The 19,173-nt window shown below is 49.5% G+C and overlaps 3 protein-coding genes across 12 annotated transcripts in view; 2 read left to right on the top strand and 1 right to left on the bottom strand.

Moving 5' to 3' along the window:
• PIM2 (Pim-2 proto-oncogene, serine/threonine kinase) overlaps nt 1-4,529 on the top strand; it is a 5,211-nt gene extending 682 nt beyond the window's left edge. The window contains 6 exon segments of the mRNA XM_008066304.2: nt 30-139; nt 834-884; nt 3,269-3,641; nt 4,088-4,264; nt 4,365-4,495; nt 4,497-4,529. Coding sequence (XP_008064495.1) covers nt 30-139; nt 834-884; nt 3,269-3,641; nt 4,088-4,264; nt 4,365-4,495; nt 4,497-4,529 — 875 coding nt within the window.
• A 1,807-nt stretch (nt 4,530-6,336) lies between these two features.
• On the top strand, nt 6,337-16,399 carry SLC35A2 (solute carrier family 35 member A2). Of its 5 annotated transcripts, none has more exons than XM_008066305.1 (5): nt 6,337-6,730; nt 7,975-8,058; nt 8,298-8,480; nt 13,145-13,296; nt 14,190-16,072. In XM_008066305.1, the coding sequence occupies exons 1-5, from the start codon at nt 6,640-6,642 to the stop codon at nt 14,943-14,945; spliced, it is 1,266 nt and encodes a 421-aa protein (XP_008064496.1). In that variant the 5' UTR covers nt 6,337-6,639; the 3' UTR covers nt 14,946-16,072. The 5 variants fall into 5 exon arrangements, with proteins under 5 accessions (XP_008064496.1, XP_008064499.1, XP_008064497.1 ...); XM_008066306.2 differs by lacking the exon at nt 7,975-8,058 and adding an exon at nt 16,239-16,399 and having other exon boundaries at nt 6,609-6,730; nt 14,190-14,926; XM_008066307.1 differs by lacking the exon at nt 7,975-8,058 and adding an exon at nt 7,138-7,144 and having other exon boundaries at nt 6,640-6,771.
• A 117-nt stretch (nt 16,400-16,516) lies between these two features.
• Nucleotides 16,517-19,173, bottom strand: part of PQBP1 (polyglutamine binding protein 1) — a 4,585-nt gene continuing 1,928 nt past the window's right edge. For 5 of the 6 annotated variants that reach the window (XM_008066310.1, XM_021716710.1, XM_008066312.1 and 2 more), the window contains exons 3-7: nt 17,984-18,095; nt 17,648-17,760; nt 17,176-17,460; nt 16,906-16,969; nt 16,517-16,754 (exon numbers count right to left, since the gene is read on the bottom strand). In XM_008066310.1, coding sequence (XP_008064501.1) covers nt 16,598-16,754; nt 16,906-16,969; nt 17,176-17,460; nt 17,648-17,760; nt 17,984-18,095 — 731 coding nt within the window. In that variant the 3' untranslated portion in view covers nt 16,517-16,597. Of the gene's footprint in view, nt 16,755-16,905; nt 16,970-17,171; nt 17,461-17,647; nt 17,761-17,983; nt 18,096-19,173 lie in introns of all 6 variants that reach the window. The other variant, XM_021716711.1, reaches the window with a different exon arrangement.

Consider the following 19,173-nt stretch of genomic DNA (forward strand, 5'->3'; position numbering starts at 1 on the left):
CCCTGACTTCCTCGCCTCCGCCTGCGTAGGAGGCAAGGATCGGAAAGCGTTCGAGGCCGAGTACCGACTCGGCCCCCTCCTGGGTAAAGGAGGCTTTGGCACCGTCTTCGCGGGACACCGCGTTACAGATCGACACCAGGTATTCGTAACGAGGGTCTTGGGAGGGTCAGGTGTGGAGCGGGGGCCCTGGGACTGGGATGCTGGTTTACCGGGCAGCGAGCTTGCAATGTGTTTAAGTCGGGTCATGAGGACCAGGGATCCGTGTTGCTGGGTGTGTGTGGGGCAGGGGGGTATCCAGATGGGCATACGGGGGTGTAAGGTGTTTCGAGCCGGGGATTCTGGAGATCCGGGGAGTTAAACTGAGTGCGGGGATCATAAGGACTCTAGACCTTAGCATCCAGGGAATGTGTATATGTGAGAAGGTGGGGATCTAGACCTGAGGTTTAAAGGATATTTGGAGGTAGATGTTCATTGTGGAGTCGTGAGGACCCAGGACCCCGGTACAAAGTTGCGGGTGTCCTAGGTCTAAATGGAAGACTAAAGACTCGGGATGTCAGGAAACCTAGAACTCGACTTGAAATGAGGGGTTCTGATGCCTGAGAAGAGAAAGCTTAGGGCTAAGGATGGTGGGACAGGTGAACTTGGCTTCTGGAGTGGAGCCTTGGTGGGCAGGGAAGGAGCCCTGGCTCATTATGGGTTTTGGGGTAGTGTGATTTGGTGTGATTAGGGTGCTTGGCTGATGGAGGGGCACAGGAGGTGGACAGAAAGGTAGACTGGGAGGGTTCTGCGTGTTGTCTACTAGCTCGGCTCCCTTACTCAGCCCTCTTCTCCAGGTGGCCATCAAAGTGATTCCCAGGAATCGTGTGCTAGGCTGGTCCACTTTGGTGAGTATCTTTGGAGTCCTTCTTGACCTGTCTACTCCATGACTGAAGAATTTACTCCCTTAGCTTTTCCAGGAGATCCTCCTAGAGCCCTGGATTCTCCCCTCCAACTCTCCCTTCTCATCCTCCTTCCAAACACTACTCGGACACCCAGGGCATGCTGGTGGGAAAAGAGGGGCAGAGGTCACTGGTTGCCGGGGAGATGGTGGCTGCTTCTCTCTTGCCATTAGAGTTCTAACGGACATCAGGGCGGGTCTGGGCAAGTTGTATAGAGAGCTCCCTCTGGCGGCGTCTTGGGAAACTGCGCCTGCGCAGGCCGTGGGACCCAGAGGGAGAGGGTGCGCCTGCGCTGTATTAGAATTTTTACATCTCTGAGAAAACGTGTCTGTGGCTGTGCAAGTCGGGTTTGGTCCTGAGAGGGGCCCACCTCAGGCTGGGAAGGCTGCTTCTGACAGTCACTTTGCCTGTACAGATCTTCTGGGGGGCGGCAGCATTTATGACTAACATTGTGATAACAATTTATGGAGCTTATTTTGTGCCAGATTTTTTTGCAATTGTCACTCTGTTGCCCAGGCTGAAGTGCAGTGACACAATCATGGTTCACGGCAGCCTCAACCTCCTGGGCTCAAGTGATCCTCCCACCTCAGCCTCCCAAAGTGCGCTGGGATTAGAGGTGTGAGGCACCACACCTGCCCTCAGCTATTTCACATGTATATTAAGCACCTACTACATACCAGACACAGTTGTAAGCATTTAGCAAAACATATGATGTTTTGTAAGAGCTCATTTTGTGCTGGGTTCTTTTTTTTTAAGTTTTTTTTTATTATTTTTTTTTTTTTAAGTTGGGGTCTCACTCTGTCGCCCAGGCTGGAGTGCAGTGGCACGCTCCTGGCCACTGCAGCCTTGACCCGCTGGGCTCCGGCGATCCTTCCGCCTCAGCCTTCCAAGTAGCCAGAACTACAGGTGCACGCTATCACACCCAGCTCATTTTTGATTTATTGTGGAGATGGGGTCTTAGCAAGTTGCCCAGGTGGGTCTCGAACCTGCGGGCTCAGGCAATCCACTTGCCTCAGCCTCCCAAAGTGCTGGAATTACAGGCTGAGCCACCGAGCCAGCCCGGCCTTAAAGTTTCTTAAAGTTTTTTTTTCTTTTAGGTTTTTTTATAGGGGTGAGGTCTGGTAATGTTATCCAGCATGGTTTGAGTTAGAGACTCACTCTGTCGCCCAGTCTGGAGTGCAGTGGCACACTGGCCACTGCAGCCTCGACCTGCTGGGCTCAGGCGATCTTTCTGCCTCAGCCTTCCAAATAGCTGAAATTACAGGTGTGCGCTGCCATGCCCTGCTTATTTTTTGATTTATTATAGAGACAAAATCTCACCAAGTTGCCCAGGCTGGTCTCGAACCTGTGGACTCAGGCAATCCTCTCACCTTGGCCTCCCAAAATGCTGGGATTACAGGCTTGAGCCACCACGCCTGGCCACCCAGGCTACTCTTGAACTCCTGGACTCAAGTAATCCTCCTGCCTCAACCTCCTAAAGTGCTGGGATTGAAGGCATGAGCCCAGTGCACCTGGCCAAAAAAATGTTATTGTCCATTTTTACTAATCGCTTTCTCCTGTTTAATACATTTATTGTTACCTACTCTGTTACCAGGCACCGTTCCAGAGCTTGAGATGTCAGATCCTGTACTGTAAAGTGCTTTCATCTACTTAACATTTACTGAGCACCTTCTGTGCATAAGGTGCTGTTCCAATCTCTTGGGATATGTCAGTGACCAAAACAGATAAAACGGTTATGTAATAGTGCTTCTGCTGAAGGCCTTTTGTTAAGAACCATTTTAATTTATTCAAATGTTTATTGATCAACGTGCCAGATGTGTGTGGGCTCTTGGCTGGATTCACTCTTCCAATCGCTGAGTTTGAGTCCTTGAGACAAAACTGAGGACCAGGAAGGGAAGTAGGTTGCTCAATGCAACACAGTCAAGAGGCTAATGGGGCCGGGCATGGTGGCTCATGCCTATAATCCCAGCACTTTGGGAGGCCAAGGTGAGAGGATTGCCTGAGCCCACAGGTTCGAGACCAGTCTGGGCAACTTGGCGAGACCTCATCTCTACAATAAATCAAAAAATTAGCTAGATGTGGTGGCACGTGCCTGTGGTTCCAGCTACTTGGAAGGCAGGCGGAAGGATCATCTGAGCCCAGCAGGTCAAGGCTGCAGTGGCCGTGAGTGCCACTGCACTCCAGCCTAGGCGACAGTGAGAGACTCCACTCAAAATAAATAAAAGCCAATGGGCTATGATTTGAGCTTAGGTGAAAAGTCAGCCTCAGAGCTGCTAGCCTTACATTTGTCTTCTTTCTCTCCCTACTTCCCACCCTACCTCTACCCCCAGTCAGACTCAGTCACATGCCCACTCGAAGTGGCACTGCTATGGAAGGTGGGTGCAGGTGGTGGACACCCTGGCGTGATCCGCCTGCTTGACTGGTTTGAAACACAAGAGGGCTTCATGCTGGTCCTCGAGCGGCCTTTGCCCGCCCAAGATCTTTTTGACTACATCACAGAGAAGGGCCCACTGGGTGAAGGTCGAAGCCGCTGCTTCTTTGGCCAGGTCGTGGCAGCCGTCCAGCACTGCCATGCCCGTGGAGTTGTCCATCGTGACATTAAGGATGAGAACATCCTGATAGACCTCTGCCGGGGCTGTGTCAAACTCATTGATTTTGGTTCGGGTGCCCTGCTTCATGATGAACCCTACACTGACTTTGATGGTAAGGCTTCCCTAAGTCTCACTGGGCAGACTATTTTTACCTTTTGTCTTTATGACCTTGACCATTGACATCTAGTAGTGGGGTGTCCTGTAACCTTTGGCCCATATTGCATCTTTATATGGGTCTTGATTTCTAATACTGGGGATTCTTGGCCTTGCCCTCTGATAAAGTCCATCTTCTGACAGTGCCCTATCTGTGTTCTGGGCTCTTATTCTGGTGAGGGAACTCTGTTATTGTCCTGAGTGTTCTTTTTCTGGTAAGGGGATCTTAACTGTCGTAAGTGCTTTTATTGAGGGGGACTCTGCTATTATTAGGTGTTTTTTCTAGTGAGGGGATCCTGCTTTTATATTGAGTAGTCTTATAGGGAGGGAACCATACTTCCTGGGGGGTATGAGGTGGGGAAAAGGCATCATCAGAAAGTAGTCTAACCCCTGGCTTGCATGCAGGGACAAGGGTGTACAGTCCCCCGGAGTGGATCTCTCGACACCAGTATCATGCACTCCCAGCCACTGTCTGGTCACTGGGTATTCTCCTCTATGACATGGTGTGTGGGGACATTCCCTTCGAGAGGGACCAGGAGATTCTGGAAGCTGAGCTCCACTTCCCTGCCCATGTCTCCCCAGGTGAGGCCTTCACTGATCCTACCCCAAAAAAACTCCATCCCTCCCAGGGATTGGTACCCCCTACTGACTGCTAATCTTCCCTGTGCTTCTTGGCCCACAGACTGCTGTGCCCTAATCCGTCGGTGCCTGGCCCCCAAACCCTCTTCCCGACCCTCACTGGAAGAGATCCTGCTGGACCCCTGGATGCAAACACCAACTGAGGATGTACCCCTCAACCCCCCCAAAGGAGGCCCCCACCCCTTTGGCCTGGTCCCTGCTGCCCTAGACACGGCCCCCACTGGTTGGAATAGCCGTCCCATAACCACATCACAGGGATAGATGGAAATCTGTTGATCTGGTTTTACAGGTCATTATAGGTCATTAAAAATCCAGTATTACTAAGATGAGGGATCAGGGGTCAGAAGACAAAAGCCAAGTCTTCTCTGCCCCAATCCCAGTTCTGTGAAGGAGCCTTCCTCCAAGAACCTGTGGTCCCTTATTCTGGAGGGGAAAATTCCTTCTCGTTTTGCTAAGGATTATTATTTGGGTGAAGTTATTTCTATTCTCAGCCCCCAAACCCTTATTCTGATGAATAGACACCCCTACACTTGCACCTCCTACTACCACCACACAAACTTAGTTCACACGCTCTCACTTGGGCAAGGGTGCTTTCCTTCCAATACCCCGTAGCTCTTATTTTAGCAAAGGAACCCTTTCCCCTAGTCTAGGGTCCCATATTGGATCAAGTTGCTTGCCTACCTCAGCCCAGGATTGCTTATTCTGAGCGAGGTGATGCCCTATTGTTACCCTAGGGTTCTTTTTCTTGGTGAGGGGACTCTACTCTGTTATCCCAAGTGCTCTTATTCTGGTGAGAAGAACCTTACCTCTATAATTTGGGAAGGAATGGGATATGGACACCACCGGTCACCACCAGAGACTAGGATGGGATGGATGGATGGTTTTTGGGGGGATGTGCTAGGGAAATAAGTCTTGCTATTTGTTCTCCTGGATACCCCCACCTCCAACTTATGCAGATTCTTGCTGCTTCCTCCTGAGCCGAGATTGTCCAATTGCTAAAATGTAAATGCTTGGTTTATTGGGGGGATGGGAGTTTCAATTATGCCCTCCTCTCTCCCTTCTACCTGGATTATTTAAAAAGCCATGTGTGGAAACCCACTATTTAATAAAAGTAATAGAATCAAAAGCGACTGCCATTTGTAGATGTGACGCACTTGTGGATCCTCTATGCAGAGCCGAGAGAGGTGGACTGGAACCTCCCTTTGCCCTTGCTACACTTCAGTTTTACATTGCCCCTCTAAAGGACTTTTAATGGGTTCATTTAAGCTGGACCACAAAGAAAAACTTAATTCCCCCCCCATATGTAATGCCCAGTACGTGCAGAAGGGCTCTTTTGGAGACATTGTAGGAACTGAAGATATTTAGGACACATCCCCAAAGATGGCCAGCTTAGAAGCAGGAAAAGTTTTCCCCCTAGCTCCAGGTGCAGGAAGAAGTCTCCTGTTTGAGAAGAAAAGCCTTTTCAGGGCATTGGTGAGGGCATGGCCAGGCTGGGGTTGAACACTGAATGGAATCTTCCTAGCTCTTGTTTTCTAGTAAAATCCAGAGTGTAGTCACCCATCTTCCCTTTAAATACTCATCTGTCCTTCGGCTCCGGATTTACCTGTCCGGCCCTATTCCATCTTGGTTTCACTTGGCCTAGCTTCAGCTGTCTCCTCTGGTCCTGCTTTCAGATGCCTACCCCTTTTCCATCCTCAATGATGACTCATTTGTCCTCCCTTCTGTTTCAGCTTTCCTTCACACTTTCGCTTGTTTATCCTCACCTGCTCTGCTTTTATCTACCAACTAAATTGACCCTCACCTACTCCGCCCCTCAAAAGTCTTTTGTCCTCTAAGAAGCCTGTGGGCTCCCCAAGCGCGGGACCCTTGTGGGAGGGCGGGGAAAAGAAACTTCAGTCCAACCAGAAAGGACTTGGGAATTTCTGATGCGGAAAGGGCGGTACGTTCAGAAGAAGGTGCCAATAAAGACCCGAGATAGAAGAGGGCTAGCTGGGCCAATGAGCCCAGGAGGCACGATGGGCGGGACGTGGCAAGCGCGGTCGATGAAGCGGGCGAACTGCAGGACCAGGGTGGGTCTAGTGACAAGGAAGGGCCAATGAGGCTCTAAAGACGACGGAGACCAAGTCCCCGGTTTCCCGGTCCGGTGGAATTTGGAAGTCCCAAGGCCACAGCTAGAGGTTCGGATTTTAGGAGCAGACGAGGAAAGCCACCACCGTGGGCAGCCCGGCTCTCGCCTCACCCCGCAGGCCCGGAAGCGGAAGTGACGGACACGGAAGTGGCCTACTGTTGCCGAGGGGACGGGCCGGGCAGATGCCAACATGGCAGCGGTCGGGGCTGGCGGTTCCACCGCGGCAGCCGGGCCAGGGGCGGTCTCCGTGGGGGCGTTGGAGCCTGGGACCGCGAGTGCGGGTGAGACAGGCTGTGGGCAAGCAGTTGGCAGCGGGGTGGGGGTCGTGATCGTTGGGAGTCGGAGTTGTTCCTCACTGAAGTGAGAGGGAGCATCCCGTGTGGACCGCTGTTTGTGTCTGTGTGTGTGTGTGTGTGTGTGTGTGTGTGTGTATGTGTGTAGAAGGGGAGGGAGGACGGAACGGACCATTATGAGTGTGTTGGGGGGCGGGGAAGAGACCATTCTGAGGAGATTGGGGAAGTCCTTCCGCATATGGAGAGTAGAGAGTATCGTGAGTGTGGAGTATTTCCATTTGGGGAGGCCAAGACCACCGAGACCACTCTGTGTGTGTGGGGTCCTTCTTTATGGAAGGGATAGACTTCTGAGGGCGTGGGAGTTCTTGCTTATAGAAGGGAGAGGCTTTAATGAGGGTGGTGGTTCCTTCCTTATAAAGGGACAAGGTTTATTATGAGTTGGGGTGGGGCAGGTCCTTCCTTACATGACTAGAGAGGGTCCATTTTGAGAATGAGTGTCCTTAATTATATAGAAAGGAGACCGTTCTTGGAAGTCCCTAATGGAGGTAGAGTTCAGTTCATTGTATGTTGGGGTGGGAGGGCCTGTCTTTATATGTTAGAGAAAGAACTTCTCAAGGTGCCAGGTCCTTTCTTAGAGTTCATTGTGAGTGTGGGTAGAACAAGGAATAATTCCTTGGCTGGAGAGGAGTTGGTGTGTGGTGATGGGAGAATAGACCATGTGGAGTACAGGGACCGAGGGAACCAGATCATTTTTGGTGGGGTAATCATTCATGATATAGGATTCAATCCCTGGGACAATGGGGGGATCATTTTTTATATTTGTTGGACCATTCTGGATCAGTAGGAATCAGTTGTCATAGGAGAGAGGAGTTGGAGAGACCATTCTTGAGTGCAGGGAAGATCATTCCATATGGGATATAGGTCATTCTGAGTGTGAGGGAATCAAATAATTTCTTAGATAGGAGAAAGACCATTCTTTAGGGAGTGGACATACCTTATAGAGTGGTCTCATTTCCTATATTGGCATATTGTTCTTTACATGTAACAGTCCCTCGTTAAATAGGAACATTATCTCAATTCTGTTTGCTCATGCATAAAATAGGAGTACTCATAGTTCTTTTGGAGATCAAAGTGATATGAGAGTCTGTTGGAGTAATTCATATAAATCCCTTAGCCCAGTGATAGGCACACAGTAAGCAATCAATAAATGTTGAGAATGTAGTTGTTGGAAGAATTGCTTCTCACCTGGGGAGAAAGAGAGTTGCGTGGCCAGGGCCTGCCCCAGCCATTTCCTAACACCTTGGCAAGGATTCCAGGTATAGGCTGGACAGGGTAGGGCCTTGTTCTGCTTTCTGGCTCTTCGCTCCTGAGACTGAGAGGGTGGAAGAAGGTTGGGGTCAGACCCTTATTGGGTCAGGGCCTCTAGGCAGAAGGAAGAAGTGTTGGTGGCTAGGAGGATCCTGCTTGAGAAAGGAGAAGGGGTTAGTGGGGGTATGGCAATGCCCCAGCAGCTTCTCACTACCTCGTTTCCCTTTGTTCCTTCTATTCCCCACAGCTCACCGGCGCTTCAAGTACATATCTCTAGCTGTGCTGGTGGTCCAGAATGCTTCCCTCATCCTCAGCATCCGATACGCCCGTACACTGCCCGGGGACCGCTTCTTTGCCACCACTGCTGTGGTCATGGCTGAAGTGCTCAAAGGTCTCACCTGCCTGCTGCTGCTCTTCGCACAGAAGAGGGGTATGAGCCAGGGAGGGCACTGCACCGCGAGCACTGGGTGGGACTTCACATGTATGTGTGTGTGTTCACAGGGAAGGTTTGCTGCTGGAATATCTCCATGTCCGAGAACTCACCTGGGGAGTATGTCAGTGCTGCTAAGCTTCCTCCTCCCTGCAGCTATAAGTAGCTGTGCCCACACCACTGTAGCCCCTACACCTGGGAGCTGTCCTCTGTGGACCGTAGGAGAGAAATTTTCTGTACGCAAAAAGTAGCAGGGGACTCCTACGTGTTGACTTATTTATTTAGCTTTAACTTCATATGATGGAGAATTCCAAAGATACAGAAAATCAGATAGAAAAATAAAATAGTAAAATATCCAGATACCCTCTAGAGTCAGCATTTAGCAACTCCTGGCCACTCTGCTGTTAAACAGTGTTAGTGATTATCCACTCACTGCCAATTTGTATGTCTACCTACATCCTTCTCTCTCCCCTTATTATTACTGTTATTATTATTATTTGTTTTTTAATTTTTAATTTTGAAGATGTAGGGTACAGTTCGGGGTTAGGTATGCATGTGTTCATTATGCAGGTACCCTTGTTGATGAGGTATTCCCTTATTATTTTGAAGTAAATCCCACCTTATTATCTTGAATAAATGTTTTGATGCTTTGTTTTGTTTTGTTTGAGGTGGAGTCACACTCCGTCGCCCAGGCTGGAGTGCAGTGGCACGCTCATGGCCACCCCAGCGTCGACCTACTGGGCTCTGGCGATCCTTCCACCTCAGCCTTCCAAGTAGCCGGAACTACAGGCGCACGCTACCACGCCCAGCTAATTTTTTGGTTTATTGTAGAGACAAGGTCCTACCATGTTGCCCAGACTGGTCTCGAACCCGTGGAGTCAGGCAGTCCACTCGCCTCGGCCTCCCAAAGTGCTGGGATTATGGGCTAAACCACCAAACCTGGCCTTAATGCTTTTTTTACAAAATAAGTACAGTACCTAAAAATCCTACATGAAAAAATTAACAATAATTCAAAAAATAATAATATAGTCAAATTCCCAGTCAGTGTGTACATTTATTAAGATTTCTTAAATGTCATTAAAGTTTTTAAGTGTGTATGTGGTCAGTGTTTTGTAATCGATGTCTTCTAAATATGTTGAAGAAAGCAGGTCATTTGCCTTGTAGACATTCAGTAGTCTGGATTTTGCTGACTGCCTCCCTGTGGTATCATTTAACATTCTCTGTCCTCTGCATTTCCTGTCAGTTGGGAGTTGGGGGTTTATCTACTAATTTAAACATCTCACTGAAGGCCTTTTCCTTTGAAGTGGTCATTTGTGGCCGGACTCAGTGGCTCAGCCTGTAATCCCAGCACTTTAGGAGGCCAAGGCGAGTGGATTGCCTGAGCCCACGGGTTTGAGACCAACCTGGGCAACTTGGCGACATCTCGCTTCTACAATAAATCAAAAATTATCCAGGCGTTGTAGCACACACCTGTAGTTCCGGCTACTTGGAAGGCTGAGGCAGGAAGATTGCCGGAGCCCAGCAGGTCAAGGCTGTGGTGGCCAGGAGCGTGCCACTGCACTCCAGTCTGGGCAACAGAGTGAGACTCCAACTCAAAAAAAAGAAAAAGAAATGTTGATTTGTTTCCCTACAAAGGACTTGTATATGCAATGAATTATATGCCTCTTCCCTAGGTGCATGTGTTGAAGTAAACATCTTTTCTTTTCTTTTTTTGAGTTGGAGTCTCTGTCGCCTAGGCTGGAGTGCAGTAGCACACTCACAGCCACCCCGGCATCGATCTGCTGGATTCCAGCAATCCTTTCACCTCAATCTTCCAAGTAACTGGTACTACAGGCATATGCTACCATGCCCGGCTAATTTTTAATTTATTGTAGAGAAGAGGTCTCACCAAGTTTCCCGGGCAGGTCTCGAACCCCTGGGCTCAGGCAATCCTCTTGCCTCTGCCTCCCCAAGTGCTGGGATTACAGGCATGAGCCACCGTGCCCAGCGAAGAAAACGTCTTTTACCCTTGGTAACTCCAGGTGCCTGGGAGGCAGCAGTTTAGGTTGACTCTATAGACAGTTTCGATGTGAGCACTGTGCCTCAGGCCCTGGGCTATGGAGGTGGACTTGTGAGCAATGCAGACAGACTTGTGAGCAATGCAGACAGACTTGTGAGCAATGCAGACATGCATCTTGTCCTCATAGGGCTGATGTTTAAAATGAGTAACATAACAGCTACAGATTTCATCACAGGCCTTCAAACCTCAGCCACAATTTCAAACGCTTCTCCCCCCCCCACCCCGATTGTTTCTCCCCTGAATTAGTTGGTGGTGAAACCTGGCCTGACCTGATGTAGGGCCCTCTGTATATTTGTTTTTCTCATGTAGTGTGAATATTCCCACAATTCACCACTGAAATAGGAATGGTACCTGGTTATGTGTAGCTCCTTTTATGTAGGGTTTGGTATATAATCTATGGTATATATACCATGTTACCTTACCCTGAAAATTATGGGGTAGACACTAGTAATGACTCCTGAGATTAGTACCATGAAGGGCAAGGACAGGGTTTTGTGAATGAGCAGAAGTAGGTGTTCCTGGGATAACCCTGTGCAGTGGTGGTGGAGGTTTTTTCCCCTGAGGAGTGGCACTCAGCTATAACTTAAAAGGTGAACTGCAGGCCAGATGTGGTGGCTCATGCCTATAATCCCAACACTTTGGGAGGCCGAGGCAGGAGGATTGCTTGAGCTCAGGCATTCGAGATGAGCCTAGGCAACATAGCAAGACCTCATCTCTACAAAAAGTTTTGTAAAAAAAATGTCCAGACATGGTGGCACATGCTTGTAGTCCCGGCTACTTGGGAAGCTGAGATGGAAGGATCACCTGAGCCCAGGAAGTTGAGGCTACAGTGAGCCTTGATCTTGCCACTGTACTGTAGCCTGGGAGACAGAGTGAGACCTCAACTCAAAAAAAAAGATGAACTGCAAAACAGTACGAAGAGCTTTGCAGAGGCTTTATTACATAGGAAACGATTCTCATTTATATGTCATAGCAGGTCCCAACTGGACTTCTGCTTAATGGTCAAGCCTGCATTCATCCATGTGGCAAGGGCAACTCCCTGGTGTATCTAGAGCTGACAGAAAGATGCAGCTGAGGATGCAGCTGAGAGGGAGTTGGCCTCTGCCCTCAGATGCCACATGGGCCAGTAAGAAGCTAGGATAAGTTTTTAAAGTGGTCTAAATTTCCCCCCTCTGTGAGAGACAGCTTTCTAACCCCTCCTAAGACTTCCACTTCATAAGCTTCTAGTTAATGATGATTATTCCATTGTACAAACATGCATTGAGTACTTACCCTGAATGGGCCTCTATGCTAGGAGGGTAGGCCCTAAGATAAGGGAAATGTAGTCTGTGATTAGCAGACACAGTGTTATGGGTGATTGTTTTGCTGCCATTAAACCGAGAATCAGAAAGGCCTACTGGATACATGGTTGTATTCTAGGGCAGGGGTCCCCAACCCCTAGGTCACGGACTGGTAGCAGTCCATGGCCTGTTAGGAACTGGGCCGCACAGCAGGAGATAAGTAACCAGGGAGCTAGTGAAGCTTCATCTGTATTTATAGCCACTCCCCATCACTTGCATTACTGCCTGAGCTCCACCTCCTGCCATCATTAGATTTTCATAGGAGAATTAGATTCTCATAGGAGCACAAACCCTATTGTGAACTGCACATGTGAGGAATCTAGGTTGTGTGCTCCATATGAGAATCTAATGCCTGATAATCTGAGGTGGAGATACTAGCAGTGATACAAGGACATGGGAGCAACTGCAAATACAGATTAACATTGGCAGTGAGATTTGACTGTACAGAGACCATAATAAATTAATTGCTTGCAGACTCATATCAAAACCTTATCAGTGAGTGGCAAGTATACTTCAATTGTACAGCTGTATCTGGTGGCATACCTTAAGTCAGAACCTGACACTTACTTTAGTCCACACATGGCCCACCCATTATTTTATTTTATTTTTATTTTTATTTTTTTGAGTTGGAGTCTCACCCTGTCACCCAGACTGTAGTGCAGTAACACGCTCCTGGCCACCACAGCCTCAACCTGCTGGTTTCCGGTGATCCTTCCGCCTCAGCCTTCCAAGTAGCCGGAACTATAGGCGTGTACTACCACGCCCGGCTAATTTTTGACTTATTGTAGAGACGAGGTCTCACCAAGTTGCCTGGGTGGGTCTTGAACTCCTGGGCTCAGACAATCCACTCACCTCAGCCTCCCAAAGTGCTGAGATTACAGGCTGAGCCACCAAGCCCGGCCCCAGTATGTTATTAACTACTTCCGTCCATGCCTCTTTTTTATGGTGAGTTGCATAATTATTTCCTGATATATTACCATGTAATAGTAATAGAAATAAAGTGCGCAATAAATGTTATGTGGTTGAATCATCCTGAAACTATTCCTGATCCTTGGAAAAGTTGTATTCCTCGAAACCAGTCTTTGATGTTAAAAAGGTTGAGGACCACTGCTCTAGGGAAAACATAGCACAGACTTAGTTCCAGTCCCAGGGGGGCAAGAGTGGGCTAGGTGGGGGGAGACAAAGGAGCCAGACCTAGTTCCAGCCTTCAGGGGGATTCCCCATTTTTGGCTGTCAGTGCTAAAAAGGGCTGTCCTCCCACCTAGGTAACGTGAAACACCTGGTCCTTTTCCTCCACGAGGCTGTCCTGGTGCAATATGTGGACACGCTCAAGCTTGCTGTGCCCTCTCTCATCTACACCTTGCAGAATAACCTCCAGTATGTTGCCATCTCCAACCTGCCTGCTGCCACTTTCCAGGTGAGCTCCAAGCCCAGCATGGCCCCAGAGGAACTGGCTGACTTGGGGGATAGAGTATAGAGTTGGGGGCGGAGGCGGCAGAGAGCAGGGACTATTACATTCAGAATGTCTCTGGAACTTCCTCAACCTTGGTTTCCTCATCTGTGAGAATTGGGGTTGGAGCTAGTAACACCTGTTCATTGTAGTGCTAGGATAACTGAAAGAATACCTGTAAAGAGCCTTTGGTTGGCCTTAGATAAGCTAGCTATAGGCTATTCCTGGGCAGCCTTGTGAAGTAGTTAAAGATCCCAGGCTGCCTGGGTTCAGATCTCAGCTCTGCTACTTTCTAGTTATGTAATTTTGGGGCAAGTCATCTAACCTTTCTGTGCCTTAGTTTTCTCATCTTTAAATTGGGGGTTACAGTGGTACCCACTTCAGTATGGTGGTGTGAGGATTAAATGCACTAATTCACATAAAGTGCCTACCACCAGCACTCTGTAAATGTTTGCAAACATTATTGTTGTGGCTATTGATACATGTGTATCCAGACCTCCCCTATGACAAAAATGACCTACTTCTAGGCATTTTACATACATCAGCCATATTTTATAGATGATGATACCAGGGCTCAGACAGGATGAGTGTTTTGTCCCTGGTCACACAGCCAGAAAATAGGATTGGGATGTGGACTTCTGGCACAGCCATCCTCCTGTGCACTTTCTGGGAGGGACTTCAGAACTGTTGAGCCACAACTCAGCCAGTGGCCAGTGGCTGGCTACTTTTGCTGCTTTTATTGTCATCTACCCCACCCTATCCCTCCATTGTGCCTGAGAACCCATAGCAGGTACTATTTCCCTCGTGTACCTGTTGGGGGTCGGGGGCAACCTTCAGTGCCTTCTGCATGCCACTCGCAGGTGACGTACCAGCTGAAGATCCTGACCACAGCACTGTTCTCCGTGCTCATGCTGAACCGCAGCCTTTCCCGGCTGCAGTGGGCCTCCCTGCTGCTCCTCTTCACTGGCGTCGCCATTGTCCAGGCACAGCAAGCTGGTGGGGGAGGCCCACGGCCACTGGATCAGAATCCTGGGGCGGGCCTGGCAGCTGTTGTGGCCTCCTGTCTCTCCTCTGGCTTCGCAGGTGTCTACTTTGAGAAGATCCTCAAAGGCAGCTCAGGCTCTGTGTGGCTGCGCAACCTGCAGCTGGGCCTCTTTGGCACAGCGCTAGGCCTGGTGGGGCTCTGGTGGGCTGAGGGCACCGCCGTGGCCCGCCGTGGCTTCTTTTTTGGGTACACGCCTGCCGTCTGGGGTGTGGTGCTCAACCAGGCCTTTGGTGGGCTACTGGTGGCTGTTGTTGTCAAGTATGCTGACAACATCCTCAAGGGCTTTGCCACCTCCCTGTCCATTGTACTGTCCACTGCTGCCTCCATTCGCCTCTTTGGCTTCCATGTGGACCCATTATTTGCCCTTGGCGCTGGGCTCGTCATTGGTGCCGTCTACCTCTACAGCCTTCCCCGAGGTGCAGCCAAAGCCATAGCTTCCACCTCTGCCTCCACCTCTGGGCCCTGCATTCACCAGCAGCCTCCGGGGCAGCCACCACCATCGCAGCTGTCTTCCCACCGTGGCGACCTCATCACGGAGCCCTTTCTGCCAAAGTCAGTGCTGGTGAAGTGAGGGCTGGCGGCGGTGGGGGGAGACAGGGAGGAGGGAGACTGGAGTGGAGGGTGTTGGGCATCTGCAGGACCTAAGTCACCGCCCGCCAGGGCCTGGCTCCTCCAGGGTTGGAAGACAGTCTTCTAGGTTATAGAAACTTCTAGAGGGGTGTGGGACTAGGACTGGGTGGCACACAAGCCCTTCCTGGTAGGTTGACCAGCCCTCTCCCCTGGAGGGGGTTTTTAGAGCTGCCTCCTTTGCCCCAGTCTAACCTCTCTGGGGTCAGGGTTGGGGGTATTGTCATTCAAGGCCTTTTTTTGTCTGCACCCTCCCCCTCCTCCCACTGTCTCCTGTATCATGCCTGGGAGAGTCCCTCCCAGCAGTCCCTCCACCTTTGAAAGGACAAACTGGACAAAAATCCTGCAGCTCTTCTGTAATGATAAATGCCTACCTGTGGGGTTCAGCTTCCTATAGTTTGAGGCCTTCTCTCCTCCCTCACCACCACGCTGGATCATGTTAGCAGCCCCGGTCTTTGTGTGGCCTTGGGGCAGCTTCTCTGACACCGAGACCTTTGAAGATGGGCCTCTTGTGAATGCCCAGGGAGAAAGGGGCAAAGCTGAGATTTTTGCATCAGCTGGTCCAGGGGAATGTACAGTAGGGGCCATTTATTTTTTTAGTGGATTTGGGATTCGTGGTGTAATCAGATCATTAATGATCAAGGATGCGGGAAGAGTGGGGAGGGGAGGTCCTTAAAGTGGCTGAATCTCATTAAACTTAAGACACTGTCAGTTGCTGGATGCAGGGTTATTTTCTGAGACATCCAGAGAGGACAAATAAAGCTGCCAATTACACTCTTGATACCCAATTGGCTGTGTGAAGCCTCCTTTTTGGGGAGAGTGTCTTAGAATTGATGAAATGTAGAACCTGCCCCCTGCGCTCCCCAAAGCTTATTAACCCCTTAACTGTATCCCGGGGCGGGGTGTGTGTGTGTGTGCATGGAAGATGCCTGGGCTGTCTTTGCTATATGTAAATAGGGCCATTGGATCTTTATTTTTGATTAGTTTTGATTTTTTGGTTTGTTTTCTAAGGAACTGTAATGAACAAATGTCAGGATACCCAATGCCAAATAAAGATGTTGTATTTATTTAGTCCACGTGTAGCTTTCTGACCCAGGGGATCTGCTGTCACCATGTAGACACTGTTACTAACCACAGGACTACCAGCCTCACTACTGCTGCCCCTGCTTGCTCAGGAAGCCCATCTGCCAGCCCACCCCAGCTTTCTGTTTTTCTTTCCTCCCCATTCCCACCACAGGTTGCTCACCAAGGTGAAGGGTTCGTAGCTGCTGGGATTGAAGACGTTGGCCTGGCCTCATTCTCCCTTCTTGCCCTGGCCCAGCTGGGACCAAACTCTGATCAGTATTAGGGGCAGGGCGAGGTAGACACTGAATTCCCTGTCCTTACCACCGCAGCCCCTGCTACCCCCACACTATTTCTTAGACAAGTTTTTACAAATAAAATGTGTTTTGCATGTTGCAGCTTGGGTTGGGAAGCCTCGAAAGAGCAAGAAAAGGAAGCACTCAGGCCTCATGGTCATGATCACAGAAAAGTTTTTATTAAAAACCCCAGGGCTGGGGAGGGCGAAGCTTCAGCCCTGTTGCTTGATTTGAAGGTTCAGTCCTGCTGCTTGGTTCGGGATGCCTCGGCATTGGCCCGGAGTACAGCCCCTGGGGATGGGTATGGACGTTGCTGGAAAAGGGGCCCAGCTGCTGTGGTGTCAGCACCAGTCTTAGCCTCGTTCCGCTTGGGGAGTCCTGTTGACCATGTGCCCCTGAAGGTGACAGACAGTCAGGGGATGGGAATGGGGGATGTGGCAGGCATCACCCACCAGCCTCATTAAGGAATGGGGGAAGGAGACGGTGAGGAAGAGAGGAAATGCAATAAGTCATGGGAAAAAGGACTCATGAGGGATTATCACTTACCGGGGCGCGTCTGAGTATGAGCTGGGGTCCATGGGGTCTAACTCTTCGTCCTTTCGACTTGCCACTGTAAAGGTAAGTGGCAAGGTGAGGTCTTCAACTGAGGCACAAAAAGCTCCTGATCACCAAACCCCACATTCCAAGAAGAAATGGATCGTGTGACTGCCATGGACTGCGGCATCCTCCTCCCAGGCCCCCACCTGAGGGAGGGCCTCCTTACATACACCCTGGCCCATCACTTGCCTCACCTGAGTCCCAGCCTGTTCAGCTTACCCTTCTTGTTTTTGGGGTAGGGAGCCAGTTCCTCACGGCGATGGTGGCGCCGTTCTTTGCTTTCTTCCCGTTCTGCCTTGTCATATCCACGCTCCCGATCTCGTTCCCTGTCCCTCTCTCTCTCTCTCTCCACCTTGTCATAGCCACGCTCCCGATCTCTGTCAGACTTGTCGTGGCTCCGGTCTGACTTGTCATGGCTCCGCTCTGACTTGTCGTGGCCCCGGTCTGGCTTGTCGTGGCCCCGGTCTGGCTTCTCGTGGCCCCGATCCAACTTCTCCTCAGCATCTGGGGACATGAGTCTTGAAGTGACCTTCTTCTCCCACCCCAGGACCCAGCAGCCCCTGCCTTCAACAGCCTCCCTTGTCTGGGGCTATCTAGTCTCACCTGCTTCTTTCTGATTTTCTATAATTTACTTAACTCCTTGTTGAGAACTCTGGAAATACTCAAGACACCCTTGCATCTGCTAACTCACCTGCATTACTGCTCCTGAGCTTCTTGGCAGATTTGGTAACGACGGAGTTGGGGTCATGTGGGGAGAGCCAGGATACAAGGTCTGTGTCCACATTCCAGTAGTAAGGGAGCCCACTGTGGGGCAGTGGGAGGGAAGGAGTGTGTCAGCACAGATGCCCTCTTCTTGTATCCTCAACTCATCTCCCCAATCACTGCCCATACCTACCCCATGTCAGGACCCCACAGGAAGGATCCCCAGATCTCTGCCTGTTTCCCATATACACTCCACAGCCAGGGTCAGCACAGAAAGGGTGAAACAGAAGTCAGCTCCCCTACTCCACCAGGTTCCCAGACTCACCAGGAAGGGTCGAACACCTTGTACCAGCTTGGCGGCAGGCCCTCCAACCGGGTGGCCTCGTAGTCCACAGGATCATCATCATAATCTTCAGCAATGATCTCTTCCTCTGGTTCTGGTAGGATAGGGGTGAGGGAGGAGGAAAGCAGTTAAGGACCAGGGAAGTTTTCATCCTACAGGGCCTGGAGAGACACACACATTCATACAAACTACACATGGAAGACGTGTGTGTGTGTGTGTGTGTGTGTGTGTGTGTGTGTGTGTGTGTGTGTGTGTGTATCAAGTATCTCTTGCATTCTATATCCAATTATCTGTATTAGGGAATTTATGAAAAATAATTTACCTAAATCTGTTCAGTTTTGGGTCCAGACGATGCATTACACTGTTATCCAAGCCTATCTAGTTTAAAAGTTGACAGGGATTTCATCAAAAAATTTATCCATCTCTTTTCACTTCCTGAGTTCAGATAGCATGTAACACTGTGTTATCCCATCTATTTAGATAAAATGAATTTGAATGACAAAGGATTTACTTGAAAATATGTCCAATCAATTTAGCTTCCAAGCTTGGTGATTACAGGATTTGAGTCCTGTAAATTGAGTCTCAAGAGTTTAGATGGCAAGGGATTTATGCAGATATTACTCTGAATCCATTTAGTTGGTGAGGCCTGACACATAGTAAGTCAGCAACAGATATATCAGTATCAGGAGATTTTTCACCAAACTGATGCTTTAAAAAAAAATCAGTAGAATAAAAAAGATGTCTATTATCAGCTCAGTGCCTAGCCCTCAGCCTACAACAGAGTTCAGATATGAATATAATTACCAATGAAATGTATATGCCAGCAACAGCATAGTGCCTGTCACACAGTAGGCCAAAACAAACGTCAGCTACAATCAGTATTGCTAATAAGATACACACCATCAGCACAGGGCCTGGTACTCAGTTAGGATTTAAAAAGGAAGTGATCATTATCAGTACTATTAACTACAAAGTCTATGCCTGGCATAAAGTAAGCGTGTAATATGTTAGTTATCAATAAGGGAGACAAGAAGATGCATTTTTCAGTGTCTGGCACTGTCGCCCCATATAGATACCAGCTTTTAGTATTATTATTATTATTATTTTGAGTTGGAGTCTCACTCTGTTGCCCAGACTGGAGTGCAGTGGCCACTCCCGGCCACCGCAGCCTC

Source organism: Carlito syrichta, unplaced genomic scaffold (assembly GCF_000164805.1).
Source record: "Carlito syrichta isolate Samal-C Ts95f unplaced genomic scaffold, Tarsius_syrichta-2.0.1 Scaffold308875, whole genome shotgun sequence".
Classification (NCBI taxonomy): domain Eukaryota; kingdom Metazoa; phylum Chordata; class Mammalia; order Primates; family Tarsiidae; genus Carlito; species Carlito syrichta.